We start from the raw sequence: 17954 nt of genomic DNA, 5'->3' as shown, positions 1-17954 counted from the left end.
TAGGATAATTATTGAAACATTTATCACATGTTTCTTGCTTGATATATTTGTTCTTATTGTATATAATTTTGTATTAGGCTTAGAACTCTTTTATTTAAACAAAGTGGGGAGGTGCTGTAGGAATTCCTATATCCAGTAGACTTTAAGTTACCTGCCCACTTGGGTATGGCCTCATATACTATATACACCGATGTAAAGCATGCGTTTGGTCTCTTTTCTGGTTGCTGGAATCGGTTGCTGCTCCCTGTTCAAGCAGAAGATTTGATCTGTGAGTCTACACCTAGATAAATATTTTTTTATTATACTCAATTCTGAGCTAGTGTGGGATTTCTTTTTTAGTGTCCCTCTTCACATACACATAACTTTGTAAGACAGGTATACTTTAAAGAAAGTTCCTCAGATTTCCTTGTTTTGCAGTCATGATCTTCCTGTTTTAGCCCTCGGAGTAGCAATGATGACAGGGAAATGCCACTGTGCCCAGCTTTCTTCTTCGTTTTGAAGGATAGTTTCAAGTTTGTACTCAAGCTTCCAGGATGGGAGATGTACAGTGGCAGAGGACTTGCGAAGTACCCGCTGGCCTGGACAGTCGCCAGCACTGAACTGAAAAGCCTCAGCTCTTCTCACCTCTCCAGGTGGTGCCAGGGCCTCCCTTCAGGATGGTCTCCTTCTATGTACCTTCCTCAGCTTCTCACTTGCTGCTTGCCCTCTACTGCCCAAATTCCTTTCTTAGCTTCCTTTTCTGGCTTCTCTGCTGCCTGTCCTATGATGGATGGTGTTCTGAGATAGTCCCTCTTCTCCTTCCTCACCTTTTCCCAGGGCTCTTTTGTTCACACTCAGGTTCATGGGATGATACCTCAGACCTTCAGCTCCACAATGGACCTCTCTCTCTCTCTCTCTCTCTCTCTCTCTCTCTCTCTCTCTCTCTCTCTCTCTCTCTCTCTCTCTCTGACTCCAGAGTGAAACATCTGGTCATCCTTGGACTCTCCCTTGCATATCCTCCAGGGCCCCCAAATTCAACACTTCCCCCAGAGGAGCTCGTCTTGCCCTGTCACAAACATGGTCCGCCTCCTGTATTCTCTGAGGATGCTACTTCAGAGCCTCAGCCATGCACAAAGCAAGCTAGGCACCAGCCCACAAAACCCCCAGTGGTCCCCCAAATGGGCTCCTCACCCTTCCACATCCTCACATCTTTCCAGAACAATCACTTTCACATTCATCTTCTCGGCTCCCAGCCTCCTAGGAAGCCTTCATTCATTGCACCTTCCCAGCTGCCACCACCGCCACCATCTTCCTAAACCCATGCCTGTCTCTGCTCACTCACACTCCCAAAAGTGATCGCCACGACCTGTAAATAAGATCCAACCTCCAAAGCTGGACTCCCAACGTTCTTGTGAAGCTCCTCCTCCAACCCCTTCTACCTTTCACGTCCCCTTCCCTCTTCTAGCACAGACAGAACTTTGGTGGGAAAATGATTTGACATGGGTCACACAACAAAGATTAACAACCACGAGCATTTACTGAGTCAGGGACTCACTGTGCCTGTAACAACCTTCCAATGGCTCTGCAGAGTGGTATCTATTTGTCTCTGCCTAAACATGTTCCCCACGGATTACAAAACTGATATGCAAGCCGGGCGGTGGTGGCGCACGCCTTTAATCCCAGCACTCGGGAGGCAGAGTCAGGCGGTTCTCTGAGTTCAAGGCCAGCCTGGTCTACAAGAGCTAGTTCCAGGACAGGCTCTAGAAACTACAGGGAAACCCTGTCTCAAAAAACCAAAAAAAAAAAAAAAAGCATAAACAAAACTGATATGCAATGTTGGCAGGGGGACCTTTCAGACGTGTCCAGGAGTTGATCCCCATAGAAGAATTCAGTCCCTTCTGCTCCCAGTCCTGTAATGCCTTCTGCATGTTATGAAGCAGCAAGCAAGCCCTTACCAGATGCCAGCCCCTCAGCCTTGTACTTCCCAGCCTCAAGAACCATTAACCAGCTGGGTACACTCAGTAGTGGAGCATGCTTGCCTAGCATGTGTGAGGCCCTGGTATCAATCCCTAGCACCATACACAGACATACTGTTTTTTTCACATACACATTATAATTATAATTATACTGGCCTGCCCTGTCACCTGGGTACCCTGTCCCTTTAAGAAACAAGCTCTGCCCACTCCCAATCTCCCCCTTCCCACCAAGGCAAGCTGATCTTGTGCCCCCTCTCTTTCTCTGTCCATTCTTCTTCTAAACAAGCAGCCTCTGCCTCTCCCTTCTCCTCCTTCTCTTCCTCCTCATCCTCGTTCTCTTCTTCTTCTTCTTCTTCTTCTTCTTCTTCTTCTTCTTCTTCTTCTTCTTCTTCTTCTTCTTCTTCTTCTTCTTCTTCTTCTTCCCTCTCTTTTCCTCTCCTCCATAACCCTCCTACCTTTATACCCTCCCAATACCCACTAAATAAACTCTATACCCGAGTTCTCTGTCCGTCTCCCACCTGCCACAGCTTCTCCCACCCCCAGTGAGACCTGCCAGGGTCACCCATGCTGCCATAAGTCATAACACACACTTTTGAAAAGGGTGTCTTGTGAGATACAGCCAAGTTCTCCAGGAAAAGAAAGGAGGGGCATTCCTGTTATACAGGCATAGTAGCACACACCTGTAACCCTAGCCAATGAAAGGAATCACTGGCAGGAAAAACATGAGTTGAAAGCTCATACAATGTCTGAGGCCAGCCTGGGTGCCATGAGATTGTTATAAACAAACAAAGACACACAAACATAACTGGGTATGTCACTTCATGCCGCATGATCCCAGAACTCAGGAGGCAGAAACAGGAGGATGCCTATGAGTTTGTGGCCAACCTGGGCTACATAGAAAAAGTCTGTCATAACAAGCCAAAACAAATAAATAAACCTCTGCTCATTAAAAGTTTACCCATGTAATATCCTGTTTCTGCAGTCCAAAGCCAGCAAAGACAGTATGAGTCTGCTCATTTAATATGACAGGAAACTGAGAGATGATGTAAAATCCCTAAGAACTAGTAATTGATGATATCATCATAAATCAGCACCAGGTACTGCTCCCTCTGAAGGAGTGGGTGATAGAGCAAGGACTTACATGTCATCTTTCACTCGTCCACTCGACTGGACACCTGTGGGTGCATGGTGGCTCATGCCTGTACTCCCAGCACTTAAAAGGCTGAGACAGGAGGATTGCCACAAGTTTCAGTCTAGCTGGGCTACATAGCAAGATGCTGTATAAAAAATAAAAAGTACTAAAAACAAACAACAAAGCAATTAGGCAACTACTAAGCACCTACTACAGATATGCTGGGCACAGCCTTCTGGCCCAAGATGTTCACTGTGTCACTTAAGTAGGGGAGAAGCAAACAGATATGGGCTGGGCTGGGCTGGCAGTGGCAGTGAACTAAGGCTGGAGAATTCTCCTCCTCTTCCTCTTCCTCTTCCTCTTCTTCCTCCTCCTCCTCCTCTCCCTCCTTCTCCTCTTCCTCCTCTTCCTCTTCCTCTTCCTCCTTCTCCTCTTCCTCCTCCTTCTCTTCCTCCTCCTCCTCTTCCTCCTCCTCTCCCTCCTTCTCCTCTTCCTCCTCCTCCTTTTTCCTCTTTCTCTTCCTTTTCTTCTTTTGAGACAGGGCATCTCTGTGTAGTCCTGACTGTCCTGGAACTCATTCTGTAGATCAGGCTGACCTCAAATTCAGACATCCTCCTGCCTCTGTCTCCCAAGTGCTGAGATTAAAGGTGTGCACCACCACTACCTGGCTGGGTTATTATTTTTCTGAAAGTTTCTTGATTTCATCTTCTCCCCATACTTTCCATTTCATGTATTTATCATCAACAACTACTTAATCCCAGAGCAGTTTACTTAGGGCCTCTAGAAGAATAACACTAACCCGGAAGCTAAAAGGGAGCATCAGTATTTTGCTTGTGTTAACAACAACAACAATCTCACTGCATGGGAGGAATCTACAGACAAAGTCAAAAGATAAAGACAGAACAAAATCTGCAACTCTGGTCACAAAGAGCTAACTTTTATTTATTTACTTATTTTTGAGCCAGAGTCGTACATAGTCCAGGTTGCCCCCAGACCTACGGAGATCTACTTGCCTTTGCCTCTTGGGTGTTGTGGTAAAGCTGTGCTCTACTACACCCTGCCTATATTTTTGACTTTAATTTTTTAAACTTACTTTGGTGTGTGTGTGCTGCAGTACTCCACAGTGCATGTGTAGGTCGGAGGACAACTTGAGGAGGCTGGTCCTCTCCTTCCACCATGTGGTTGTAGCCTCACAAAGGATGCTCAGGCAGAACTACCTGCCCCTAGCTGCTCCATTCTGATTTGTGGGACTCAGAACCCCAGACCTGTTTTTTTTTTTGTTTTGTTTTTTGTTTTTTGTTTTTTGTTTTTCGAGACAGGGTTTCTCTGTAGCTTTGGAGCCTGTCCTGGAACTAGCTCTTGTAGACCAGGCTGGCCTCGAACTCACAGAGATCCGCCTGCCTCTGCCTCCCGAGTGCTGGGATTAAAGGCGTGCGCCACCGCCGCCCGGCCTGTTTTTTTTTTTAACGGGGGCGGGGGATATGCATGCCACTGTGCATGAGTGGAGGCTAGAGGACCAGAGGATGACTTGAAGGAATCAGAGCTCTACTTCCTCTCTGTGGGTTCCTGGCATTGAACTCAGGTCCCCAGGCTTGGTGGCAGCAAGGGCCTCTACCCACTGAGACACCTTGTCTGCCCCCAGTTCTATTGCTGTTGTAGGGGGTAATCTGTTAAGCAGCGATTGATACCTACCTGTGAGACATTCATGCTTTGTATGCTTTTTTTTAAAAGTTTGCCTTTGCTTGTGCATTTATGGAATTCTCCAGAGAAGACACTCAACAATGGTCACTTCTGGCAGAAAGAAAGGATGGTGGGAATCAGGTGTGTGTATGACCGCAGGCCTCCTTACCTTTCAGGTTCTCTGCTATGTGTGTTAAGCTTTCCAAACAGTCCATGAAAGTCTTGGGGGTGGGTAGAAATAATTTGCACGGGTGTGGGGGGGGTATTTTGGTTTACAGACTGCAGGAACAGTGCCCCATGTTGGGGAGGCGTAGCAACAATCGCTCAAGCTAAGGCTACAGGTACCTAAGGCACTGGTCATATGGTATCAGAAATTGAGTGATGAACACCCAACTTTTTTAAAATGAAAGAAGTTGTTTTTGTTGTTGTTGTTTTACCTTCATGATAAAGGTCTTGGAGAGAGCAGGGATACAAGGAACATACCTAAACATAATAAAGGCAATATACAGCAAGCTAACAGCCAACATCAAGCTAAATGGAGAGAAACTCACAGCGACCCCACTGAAATCAGGAACAAGACAAGGGTGTCCACTCTCTCCATACCTCTTCAATATAGTTCTTAAGGTCTTAGTTAGAGCGGTAAGATACCAAAAGGAGATCAAGGGGATACAAATTGGAAAAGAAGTCAAACTCTCACTATTTGCTGATGATATGATAGTTTACATAAGTGACCCCAAAAATTTCTACCAAGGAACTTCTACAACTTATAAACACTTTCAGTAATGTAGCAGGATACAAGATTATTTTTTTAAAAAATCAGTAGCCCTCCTGTCCACAGATGATAAAAGGGCTGGGGAAGAAATCAGAGAATCAGCGCCCTTCACAATAGCCACAAATAACATAAAATAACTCAGAGTAACTCTAACCAAACAGGTGGGAGACTTGTACAACCAAACAGGTGGAAGACTTGTATGACAAGAACTTTAAATCTTTGAAGAAAGAATTTGAAGAAGACATCAGAAAGTGGTAAAATCTCCCATGCTCTTGTGTAGGTAAAATTAACATAGTAAAAATGGCATTCTTACCAAAAGCAATCTCCAGATTCAATGCAATGCCCAGCAAAATCCCAGCAAAATTCTTAACAGAACTTGAAAGAATGGTACTCAACTTAATTTGGAAAAGCAAAAAAACAGGATAGCCAAAACAATCCTATAAAATAAAAGAACTTCTGGAGGCATCACAATACCTGACTTCAAACTCTACTACAGAGCTACAGTACTTAAAACAGCCTGGTATTGGCATAAAAACAGACAGGAAGGCCAATGGAACCAAACTGAAGACCCAGATATTAATCCACACACCTACAAACACCTGATTTTTGGCAAAGAAGCAAAAATATAAAATGGAAAAAAGAAAGCATATTTAACAAGTGGTGCTGGCATAACTGGATATCAACATCTGCCACCATGCACAAAACTCAAGTCCAAATGCATCAAAGGCCTCAACATAAAGCCAGCCACACTGAACCTCATAGAAGAGAAAGTGGGAAGTACACTTGAATGCATTGGCACAGAAGATTGCTTCCTAAATAAAACCCAAGTAGCACAGACACTGAGAGAAACAATTAATAAATGGGACCTCCTGAAACTGAAAAGCTTCTGTAAAGCAAAGGACATGATCAACAAGACAAAACAGCAGCCTACAGAATGGGAAAAGATCTTCACCAGCCCCACATTAAACAGAGGTCTGATCTCCAAAATATACAAAGAACTCAAGAAAAATGGAGTACAGACCTAAACAGAGAACTCTCAACAGAGGAATCTAAAATGGCTGAAAGACACTTAAGGAAATGCTCAACACCCTTTTAGTCATCAGAGATATGCAAATCAAAACAACTCTGAGATTCCATCTTACACCTGTAAGAATGGGCAAGATCAAAAACACCGATGACGCTGGGTGGTGGTGGCGCACGTCTTTAATCCCAGCACTTGGGAGGCAGATGCAGTTGGATCTCTGTGAGTTAGAAGCCAGCCTGGTCTACAAGAGCTAGTTCCATGACAGGCTCCAAAGCTACAAAGAAACCCTGTCTCGAAAAACCACAAACAGAAAAAAAAAAAAAAAAAAAAAAAAAACAAAAAAACGCTGATGACAGCTTATGCTGGAGAGGCTGTGGGAAAAGGGAACACTCCTGCATTGCTGGTGGGAGTGCAAACTGGCACAGCCCCTTTGGATATCAGTGTGGTGATTTCTCAGGAAATTTGGAAACAACCTTCCTCAAGACCCAGCAATTCCACTTTTGGGTCTATATCCAAAGATGTTCAATTGTGCCACAAGGACATGTACTCAACTATGTTCATAGCAACATTGTTTGTCATAGCCAGAACCTGGAAACAACCTAAACGCCCCTTGACCTAAGAATGGATAAAGAAGATGTGGTGCATTTACACAATGGAGTACTACACAGCAGAGAAAAATAACGACATCTTGAAATTTGCAGGTAAATGGATGGAACATTTTGAGTGAGGTAACCCAGACCCAGAAAGACAATTATTAAATGAACTCACTCATAAGTGGTTTTTAAAATAAAGCAAAGAAAATCAACCTACAATTCACAATGCCAGAAAACCTAGACAACAAAGAAGACCCTAAGAGAGACTTACATAGATCTAATCTACATGGGAAGTAGCAAGAGACAAGATCTCCTGAGTAAATTGGGAGCATGAGGACTATAGGAAAGGGTTAAAGGGGAAGGGAGAGGCAGGGAGGGGAGCAGAGAAAAAATGTATAGCTCAATAAAAGTCAATTAAAAAAAATAATAATAATAATAAAGAAAACAGAAGGAAGGACAATTGGGGGGAGGTAGGGGAGGAGGGACAGCAGGAATAATGAGGGAGGGGTGAATAAGAACAAATTACAATGACTCATTTCTTAATGTACCCAAATGAAACCCTTTGCTTTATGAGCTAACTTTAAAAATAAAAAGAGCAAACAAAAGAACCAAATCTAAAAAAAAAATAATAATAATTTCTTTATTTTAGTATGTTATGTGTACGAGTATTCTGCCTGCCTGCACGTCTGCCCTTAGCTGCGGGACTCCCTGTTCAGACACCCTAAAGCACACCTCTGATCCAGGCACTTAGTGTTGTGCCAAAGACTTGAAGATCCCTTTCCTGTTCTGAGCTCTCAGACGCTGAGCAAGGTTTGTTACCTGGTGTTCCCAGAGCCCAGCACAGTGATGTACACAGGGGGTCTTCAGGAAAGGGGTGGTGTGACGGAGAATAGGAGGGAGACAAACATGAAGGAAGCCAGGGAAGAAGAAGGAAGAGAAAGAGAGAGAGGGAGAGAATCCCTTCCATGTACACTTTAATGTATCAGTATATATCCAATGTAACTAAACAACTAATCTTACTGCATGAATAAAATCTAAAACCTGTCCAGATGTGGTCACAGTGGGCCTGTATCCCTGCCACTAGACAGACTGAGACAGGAGGATCATTGCAAACTAAAATTCAACTTGGGATACATAGCAAGAACTTCTTTTTTTTTTTTTTTTTTTAAGAACTTCTATAAATAATTAAGTTATTCATTCCCAAAAGCAACCTAAACCAAAGTCAAGGACACAGTAGGGAACATGAGTACATGTTCTGAGTTTCTGTTATGGCAACTCCTATGACCTCTGGTCATAAATCCTGAGACCCTGGTGACAGACACAGCTAGAAGCTGCTTACTTCTGCAGGGCACTAGCTGACACTCCCCTTCCACCCCCACCCCACCCCTGCCAGTCTCCACACACCAGGCAAGGCCTGATATGTGCACACACTCATGACCTGGTGAACCATGGCCTGGAATATGCACACATTCATGACCTGGTGAGCCAGGGCCAGGTTCATCTTCTTTCTGGGAACATAGGAGAAGCCTAGGTTCCCATCTCTGTGACCATTCAGGTGTTTGTTCTCTTTGGGCCTCTTCCTTCGTTCATAAATTGGAGGAGTTAGGCAAGCCAGTCACTCCCCCAATCTACTGTCAGCTGATGACTTTTCAAGTCTCATGGCCACTGCAGAGAGTTCAAACTCAGCGTCAGAGTCTTGACATACAAACGGCTTGCCTCAGATGATCAAAAGTACCTGCTCCACACTGGGGGCCATGTTAAAAACCACCGTTCCCTACTCCCCTTCAAAACAATAAAGAAAATTGTAGAGAGCCAGGCGGTGGTTGCACACACCTTTAAGCCCAGCACTTGGCAAGTGAGTCGTTTCTGTGAGCTTGAGGCCAGCCTGGTTGACAGAGTGAGTTTCAGCACAGCCAGGGCTACACAGAGAAACCCTGTCTTGAAAAAATAAAGAAATTTTTAAAAAAGGAAGAGAGAAGCACCAATCCATACATTTCTATCATTCTCTTGGGAGCAGGTACAATAATAACTATTTTGCAGATGAGGAAACAAATTCGGAGAGACAAATCCACTTGACCAAGACTACACAGCTGAGAAGTACCAGCCAAGTGCTCTATTCTGTTAAATCTGAGGCACTAGGGACTGAAGCCAAGGCCTTGTGCATGACAGACAGGCAGTCACAAAGACAGAGTCCCAGCTCTTCTGCTTTTGTTTGGATAGGGTCTCACGGTGTAGCCCAAACTGCCCGAACTCATCATCTCTGGCCTCAGCCTGTCGGTGCTAGGATGTGCCACCACACCAGGCTAAGTCCTCACCCGTCAGGCTTCAGGTTGGGTCTCCTGTCTGTTCCCTGTGGCTCTCCTTGCCCCGCTTCCGACGCTGCTCTCAGCTCTAACTCACCGCCGGAGGATTCATTTCCCTAGGTCCAGTTCAGCGACAGAAGGTAGGTTTTGGATTCATCAGGACTGACATCGAGACTCAGCTCCCACTTTCTCCCAAAAGTGTGAAACTGGACAAGCTATTGTGATGAAGAAAGGACGGGACAACACGGTGCAGAAACATCTAGCGTAGGACCTGGCCAGAGACCGCGCCGCAGGTGTAAACACTTGCCCTAAAGCCTGAAGAACAGAATTCAGTCTCCAAGACTTTGTGGGCGCCCGGTGGGAGGCCTCACCCTCTCTAAGGAGTGAATAGGGGGGTGAGTGGGAAGAAGGTGGGAGGAGTGGGAGGAGGGGAGGGAGAACTGGGATTGATTTGTAAAATTAAAAAAAAAAAAGATTGTTTAAAAAAAAAGCCGGGCAGTGGTGGCGCACGCCTCTGCCTCTAATTCCAGCACTGGGAGGCAGAGGCAGGAGGATCTCTGTGAGTTCAAGGCCAGCCTAGTCTACAGAGTGAGTACCAGGACAGGCCCCAAAGATAAACAGAGAAACCCTGTCTCAAAAAACCAAAAAGAAAAAGAAAAAGAAAAAGAAAAACCAACCAACTAAACAAACAAACAAAAAATAAAAATAAAAAGAATCTTACTCATGATCCCTCTTTTCCAGTCTCTGTGGGGACCCACCTTTCTTACTACTGGTTCACATGTTTGTTACAGGGATGAGCACATTCAAGTCTTAGACAAAGTCACTGTGATTCATTAGAAGGCATCTTCCTGGCAGAAGCTGGGCTGATAGGAATCAGCCCTGGAACTTTCGCTGGCATCATTCTTTCTTTGTTTTTGTTTAGTTTTTGCTTTTTGAGGCAGGGTTTCTCTATATAGTCCTGTCTGTCCTAGAACTCACTGTGTAGGCCAGGCTGCCCTTCAACTCACAAAGATCCTACTGCCTTTGCTTCTGCCTCTGCCTCCTAAACGCTGGGTTTAAAGATGTGTGCCACCACACCTTGCAGCTGGCATTCACTTTCCACAGCCATTGCTAACCTTGAACTATGCAAAGTCAGAGCTGCTGGTAGCTTTATTTCTTACCCTTAAGAGCAAGTGGGATTAAACTGAACCAGCACAGAGGAACAAACAAAAAGAGGTGGGTGCCTCAGACATGACCTGAGTATCCAGATCCACCCTGAAGCCAAAAACTCCAGATTTTCAAATCATGTGAGACAATAAACTCAGCACTCTTTATTTCATTTTATTTATGATGGTGTGAGCTGAGTTTCTGTTGCCAAGCGCTCCAAGGCTGCTGACCAATATCATGACCCAAACAGGCAGCAAGCTTTCTGAGAGCAGGGACTGACTTCATAGGCTTAAGATCCTTGGGGTCAGGCTGGAGAGGTGACCCAGTGTTTAACAGCACTGACTTTTCGACCAGAGAACCTGGGTTCAATTCCCAGCATCCACATGGTAGCTCACAATCATCTGTAATTCCAATTTCAGAGGATCTGACATGCTTCTGATCCCTGTGGACACCAGACATACATATGATGCACAGTCACACATGCAGGCAAATATCTGTACACATAAATTTTTTTAAAAAAAGATCCTTGTACTCAGATGTGGTGACATTTTTCTGAAAATATCTCTGAACTCCAAAGGTACCAAATTTTTTTCTGGACTTCGCAGCTGAGTCAATAATATCTTGAGATTATTTAAGACTATGTACTTAACCTGCTATCCTACTGTGTGCTTAGGTTTATGGTTAAACTGCCTTTAAGAGAACATTGTAACCAACCTTACAATGCGTTGGATTTCCCGTGCAAGCATCGTTTATAACCTAAGCTAATACATATTTTTAATCTTAAATTGTGTACTCTTACATGCTCCTGACCCAGAATAATGTATGTATGTATGTATGTATGTATGTATGTATGTATGTATGTGTTTTGTTAATCATTTGCTGATAGCAGCCAACAGGTTGAAAGCAACATTATATAATAAGTATCTTATAAATGTTGGAAGCCACACATGGATTCAGGTTGATTACATTGCTTGCAGTGTTTTGTGCTATTCTTGAGCATCAAAAGCCACTCCATTCCTTCTAAAATTCTGTTAAGATTTCTCTAAAGAACTTCTCATTTCTTTCCCATACCATGTTTTCTGTGCATTCAATAAAAACAGAGTGAAGTCCTTTGCGAGGGACAGACACACAGATGCAGATTCAAGCACACACAGAAATACAGGACAGACACAGGTAATGGCAACAGGGCACACACAACAGACTACAGACCTATCAGTAGCCACAGACAGAAGACAATAGGAGAGACATGGAGACTTCTAATTATGGCTTTATCTTAGTCAAGCTAATCCAAAAGGACATCTGAGTTTTAATTTGCAACACTAACATCATCAGGAATGGCCTGTGCACCCTATTGTGGTGGTTTGAATAAGAATGGCCCCGATAGGCTCATATATCTGAATTACAGCCTAAAAAGTACAACTTTTTAGTTGTACTTCCAACCAACCAAGTGACAGTCCTCAGTCCCAGATGGGAAAACGGAGATTAAAACTAAAAAGGCTTATTTAAGATATAAGGAGAGGGTTGGCAAGATGGCTCAATGTATAAAAGTACTTGCCACGTGACTTTACTAACACAAATCCCATCTGAGGTCCCATGAGATGGGGGGAACTGAATCCTCAGGTTGTCCTCTGACCCCCATGCATGTGCCACAGTGTAATCACACCTGTGCTTGTGTATATACATGTGTGTGTGCACATACAGACATAGACATAAGCAAACAAGTAAATGCCAATAAAAAGTAAAAAGTTGAAACACTTTTAGCCCACGACTAGTAGCCCAGAGCTGGCCTGTTTCCTAGTGCCACTTCATTAAGCAATGAGAACCAGCCACTTGTCTAGAAAACTCAGAAATCTCTAGGCAAAATGCAATCTAGTTCTCAACTCTGCCAATTGCCCCTCAGACCTCAAGGAAAGAAAAATGCCCTGGACCTGGAATCATACACTAAAAAATAAAAAGTGACCATAGATTGAATTCACTCCCACGTCAGTGCTGACTTTGTAAGTCTCTCACATAGAGGTAGGTCAGGTGCCTCTCTGAATCAGGGGGAAGTGGAGGTGCAAATTGAAGGTAGTGATTTCTAAGATCACCAAATTTTAGTGATTGCACTGTTGGACTGCCCATCAAATCCCAAGATAAAATCCCACATGGTTCACAGAGAATTTGAGGGCCAAGAGGTCAGCAACCCCTCAGCAGACTCCACAATAAAGCTGATGAGTTGGGGTTCAAGCTGAGCATATAGTCTTTCCAGCTTGTCTTCAAGAGAAAACAGAATGAAAACACACATTGTCACCTCTGGGCCCCATTGGAAAGCGTTGAATGGCATCCCCATTCCCTTCATTTCTATTTCTTGTTCTTTTCAAAGGTTCTTAAAGAGCCACATTTAGAAGGATCTACTTCTGAGGACTGGATAGACCACTCAGTGGTTAAGAATGCTAGCTGCTCCTACAGAGGGCCAGAGTTCAGCTCCCAGTACTAATGTTTACAACTGCCTGTAACTCCAACTCCAAAGGATCCAATGCCCTCTTCCAGCCTCCATATTCAACTGCCTTTGAGTGCACATTACCACCACCACCACCACCACCATCAACCACCATCACCACCACCACCACCACCACCACCACCATCAACCACCAGCACCACCACCATCATCCACCACCACCATCAACCACCATCATCCACCACCACCACCATCACCACCACTACCACCACCACCATCAACCACCATCACCACCACCATCATCCACCACCATCACCACCACCATCATCCACCACCACCACCACCATCAACTACCACCATCAACCACCACCATCATCCACCACCACCACCACCACCACCACCACCATCAACCACCATCACCATCACCACCACCACCACCACCACCATCAACCACCATCACCACCACCATCATCCACCACCCACCATCAACCACCATCATCCACCACCACCACCATCACCACCACTACCACCACCACCATCAACCACCATCACCACCACCATCATCCACCACCACCATCATCACCACCACCAGCAGCACCAGCACCACCAGCAACCACCATCACCACCATCAACCACCACCACCATCAACCACCACCATCACCTCCATCAACCACCAGCACCAGCAACCACCACCAGCAACCACCACCACCAGCAACCACCAGCATCCACCACCACCACCACCACCACCACCACCATCAACCACCATCACCATCACCACCACCACCACCACCACCATCAACCACCATCACCACCACCATCATCCACCACCACCATCAACCATCATCAGCCACCACCACCACCAGCACCACCACTACCACCACCACCATCAACCACCATCACCACCACCATCATCCACCACCACCATCATCACCACCACCATCAGCACCATCACCACCATCAACGACATCACCACCATCAACCACCATCACCACCACCACCATCAACCACCACCATCACCTCCATCAACCACCAGCACCAGCAACCACCACCAGCAACCACCACCACCAGCAACCACCATCATCCACCACCACCATCAACCACCACCACCACCAACCACCATCACCATCAACCACCACCACCATCAACCACCACCACCACCATCAACCACCACCACCATCAACCACCACCACCAGCAACCACCATCACCATCAACCACCACCACCACCAGCAACCACCACCACCATCAACCACCATCACCATCAAACACCACCACCACCATCAACCACCATCATCCACCACCACCACCATCACCACCACCATCAGCACCATCACCACCATCAACCACCATCACCACCACCACCATCAACTACCATCACCACCACCACCACCACCACCACCACCACCATCAACCACCATCAACCACCACCATCAACCACCATCATCCACCACCATCACCACATACACACATATATACACATAATTGAAAACAAAAATACGCCCTTAAAAAAAAGAATGTCCATATCTGAGTATATAGCACTTTCCTTCAACCAGCCCTTTTTAGATGGTAGGCCTCCCCCAGTAGGGGTAGGAATTCCTCCTTACCTTTGTAAAAGTCCTCCTGGGGAAGCAAACTAGCCTCATGACTTTGACTTCACCCCTGGCCTTCTGCCCAAGTGACAAGTCAAATTTTCTAATTTGACCACTATTGTATTCATAGCACTTGACCCTGAGTGACTTCCAGCTGTTTTGAAAACCCGCACTCCTCCTTGAAAAGATGGAGATGTGTTTTCAGGGGAAAGACTCAAGTGAACACACACCACGCTATGGAGCCAAACCCTATGACGCTTCCTGCAGTGGCATTGCCAGCAAGTTGCTATCACCTTTCCTTTGGGGGCAGCTCTTTTGAAGGGCTGACCACTTGTTGAATGTTCCCAAGTGCTTTCTGTGAAGAACCGTCTCTAATGCACCATTATCAAATCTTCTCTTCTTTTCCATCCCTGGGAGGCTCCAGACATTCTCCTGGCCTCCACCCATCTTCCTTCCCACCCTGCCATTCCCAGGCTCCTCTTTGCCCTGCCCAACTCTCTCCTTTTCTGCAATTAGGCAAATGCCCAGGTTGCTGAGTTTTCAAAATGCGACTGCGATCGAAGAGTGGGCGGGGACGTAGGACTCTAATGGATCAGAGGAAACTGTCTCAGCATATCTTGTTCCCAAAAGGCCTTTCCTTAGGGAAAGACGACCGCCCCAGGCAAACACTTCAGAGACTTCAAGGAACTCATCACCGTTGAATGTGACACAGAACCCTGCCTGAACAAGGATCAGGGAGAAGGAGACCTTTTCTCCGGGGGCTCGTGCTGCAAGCTTTCCACATAACAGCTCCCAGTACCAACACCACAGACAGCTCCCCGACTCTCAGGACAGGTCTTTAACGTTTACCAAAGACCCCTTCGTTTATCCTCTGTACTGTTTCACAGATGAGGAAACAAAACCTCAAAAAAGTCAATAATGCCAGTGAGTTCAAATTTCAAGCCAAGTATCTTGACCCCCCCAGTTTATGTTTTCCTCCCAGCATAACAGAAATTGACTACACTAACAGTAAGCCCTCATGGGGGGAGGGTTTTTTTTCTCAAAGACAGCCAACAGAGACCTTCCGAAACACGAACATACCGCTAACCCATCAGTTGGCCCAGCCCCTGCGCTTCCAAGCAGACAGACCCAAAGACCATTTCTAAGGATTTGCCCCTGCCTAAGGTAGCTCTGCTGTTGAATATTCTCCCCAAAAGATGTCCTCTAAGAGTCTCAAAACAGAGCAGAAGAATATAGCTCTGACTCTTCCAAGAAAGAGTTCCTGTCTGCAGCATCTTTGCCGAGGGTCCCGCGCCCCACTCCTCCCCTACCTGCCAAGAGTTGCATCCAGGCGCAGATCTTGTAGACGGTGGCGGTGTTGCAGAAGAAGAAAAGGGCGAAGCAGGTGATGCAGCCGAGAATCAGCACCATGGAAAGCAACACGAAGAAGGCGGCCGCCTTGAAGGCGCTGGACGGGATGGTGCTGAAGTCGGTGAAAGAGCCCCGGCAGGTGAGCTCACGGCCCGCTAACCCGCTGCCCACGCAGTAGTGGAAGAGGCCGAAGTAGCCAGGCTTGGGGGTGCTCACGCTGTCTCCTACCCAGTAGGGCTGGATGAAGACCACCACGTTGATGATGGCGAAGCAGATGGTGAAGATGGCCCACAGCACGCCGATGGCCCGCGAGTTCCGCATGTAGTGCTCATGGTAGAGCTTGGAGGCCTCCTGCGAGGGCAGCATGGTGCCCGGGGGCGGGGCCGGCGGCGGCTGCTGGTAGGGGGCCGCCGGCCCGGGATGGACCACCGGGCTGCGGGGCGGGAGCTGGGGACGCACGCGAGAAGCAGCCCTGAGTCAAGGAACTCGCAAGGGCGGGGCCTGGGGCGGAGCTGGGGACCTGGGGGCTGGTTGGATAACTAGGAGGGGGTCATGACAGGGTTGGGGCGGCGACTTGAAGGACTAGCTAAGGTTTCGTACTGGGGGGCCTAGGAAGAGGGGTATGGGAAAGTTGGGGGCTGAGAAGAGGACGTGGGAGTTGGAAGTAGGGGGGAGTACCAGAAAGTGCTGGTGGGGGAGTTGGAGAGGGGGCTTGGGAACTGGTGATGGGATAAGAGGGGACCGTAGGGAGATCTAATGAAAGATGGAGATCAATACTGGAGCATTAACAGGCACCTAACAGAGATAGCTGGGGAGGGCATACTGGGGCTGTTTTTAGGGGTAGCGGGTCTGGGACTGGGTGTCTGAAGGGGATCTGACAGACGCTTTTCCATAAGGAAGGGGAGAAGAGGTTGTCAGGGGCTGGTACTGAGGGCATGAGGAAGGTTATAGTAGGGCCAGGCAGGGGCCAGGAACTGGTAACCAGGGCTAAGTGTTGGAATCAGGATGAGGCTAGTGTGGAATCAGGGGCTGACACTGGAGGGTCTGCACGAGTGATGGGGAATGGGGGGTGCTCCTTAGAAGCAGGGGCTGAATGTCGGCTGCGGAGAGGGGGGGGGGGTGTAGTCTAGGATTGGCGGGCCAGGGCCGGGGAGAGTGGCTTTTCAGGCCAAGGAGACAGGGAGCCCGAGGCCAGGGGGCAGTCTGGGCCTGAAGGGGAGGGCAGCGGGCAGGGGCCGGGCCGGAGCGCGGGGGAGCGGCTGGGCCCCGGTAGGGCCGGAGCTGGGGGGTGGCTGCCCTGCACGCAGGCCGGACGCGCGCGGAGGCTGCGGCTGCGGAGAAGGGATGCGGGAGGACCAACCTGGGCCGGGTCGGGATGGCCGATCCGGGGCCGGCAGGGCTCAAGCGCCGGGGCTCGGTGCTCCAGGCAGTGGATGCCTCGGCCCAGGCGGCGTCCTCTGCGTGGCCTCCATCTTGCTCGGGCTCTCCCCGGGGCGCGCTCCCGCGCCGAGGAGCGCGCTCCCGTGCACTGGCACGGCGCAGCCGGGGCGCGCTCCCGCGCGGGCGTAAAGAACTGAGCAGAGTGGAACCGGGGCGGGGGAGGGGCGCTTCAGGTTCTGGCTGTCAGAGGAAAGTCAGGCACGGTGACCCTGAGGTCCCTCAGCCAGAGTCACACACCCCATCCCCACCAGACCGCAGGCCTCGGGACTGCCGGGACGCCCTTCTGCCAGCCTGAGTTGAGGGGTTCTGGCTCCCCACAAAGCCCGTGGGCATGGGGGAAGGGCTCGAAAGAGGATTGTTTGATAGGCTTTGAACTCAATGTCTTGATTCCAGATTTCCACCTACCACCTATGACAATGCCTTCAGTCTCTCCATTCTGCTTCCACGCCTTTGTGTCTTGGAGGCGGTGAAGGTTTCCAGAGTTTCCTAGGAAACTGTCAACACCCCCCTGGGAGAGGGAAACTCCTAAACTGTT

At 47.6% G+C, this 17954-nt stretch overlaps 1 protein-coding gene across 1 annotated transcript in view; it reads right to left on the bottom strand.

Annotated features, from left to right (window-relative positions):
* The window catches only part of Lhfpl4 (LHFPL tetraspan subfamily member 4), a 40333-nt gene extending 22870 nt beyond the window's left edge, over window positions 1-17463 (bottom strand). Inside the window, exons 1-2 of the mRNA XM_038319604.1 lie at window positions 17340-17463; window positions 15940-16426 (exon numbers count right to left, since the gene is read on the bottom strand). Of these exons, the coding sequence (XP_038175532.1) occupies window positions 15940-16345 (406 nt within the window). The 5' untranslated portion in view covers window positions 16346-16426; window positions 17340-17463. The remainder of the gene's footprint in view (window positions 1-15939; window positions 16427-17339) is intronic.
* Between the last annotated feature and the right edge of the window lie 491 nt (window positions 17464-17954).

This window comes from Arvicola amphibius, chromosome 2 (genome assembly GCF_903992535.2).
Source record: "Arvicola amphibius chromosome 2, mArvAmp1.2, whole genome shotgun sequence".
NCBI classification, from domain to species: Eukaryota; Metazoa; Chordata; class Mammalia; order Rodentia; family Cricetidae; genus Arvicola; species Arvicola amphibius.
Note: the sequence above shows the minus strand (reverse complement) of the source record. Positions and strands in the feature narration are given on the sequence as shown.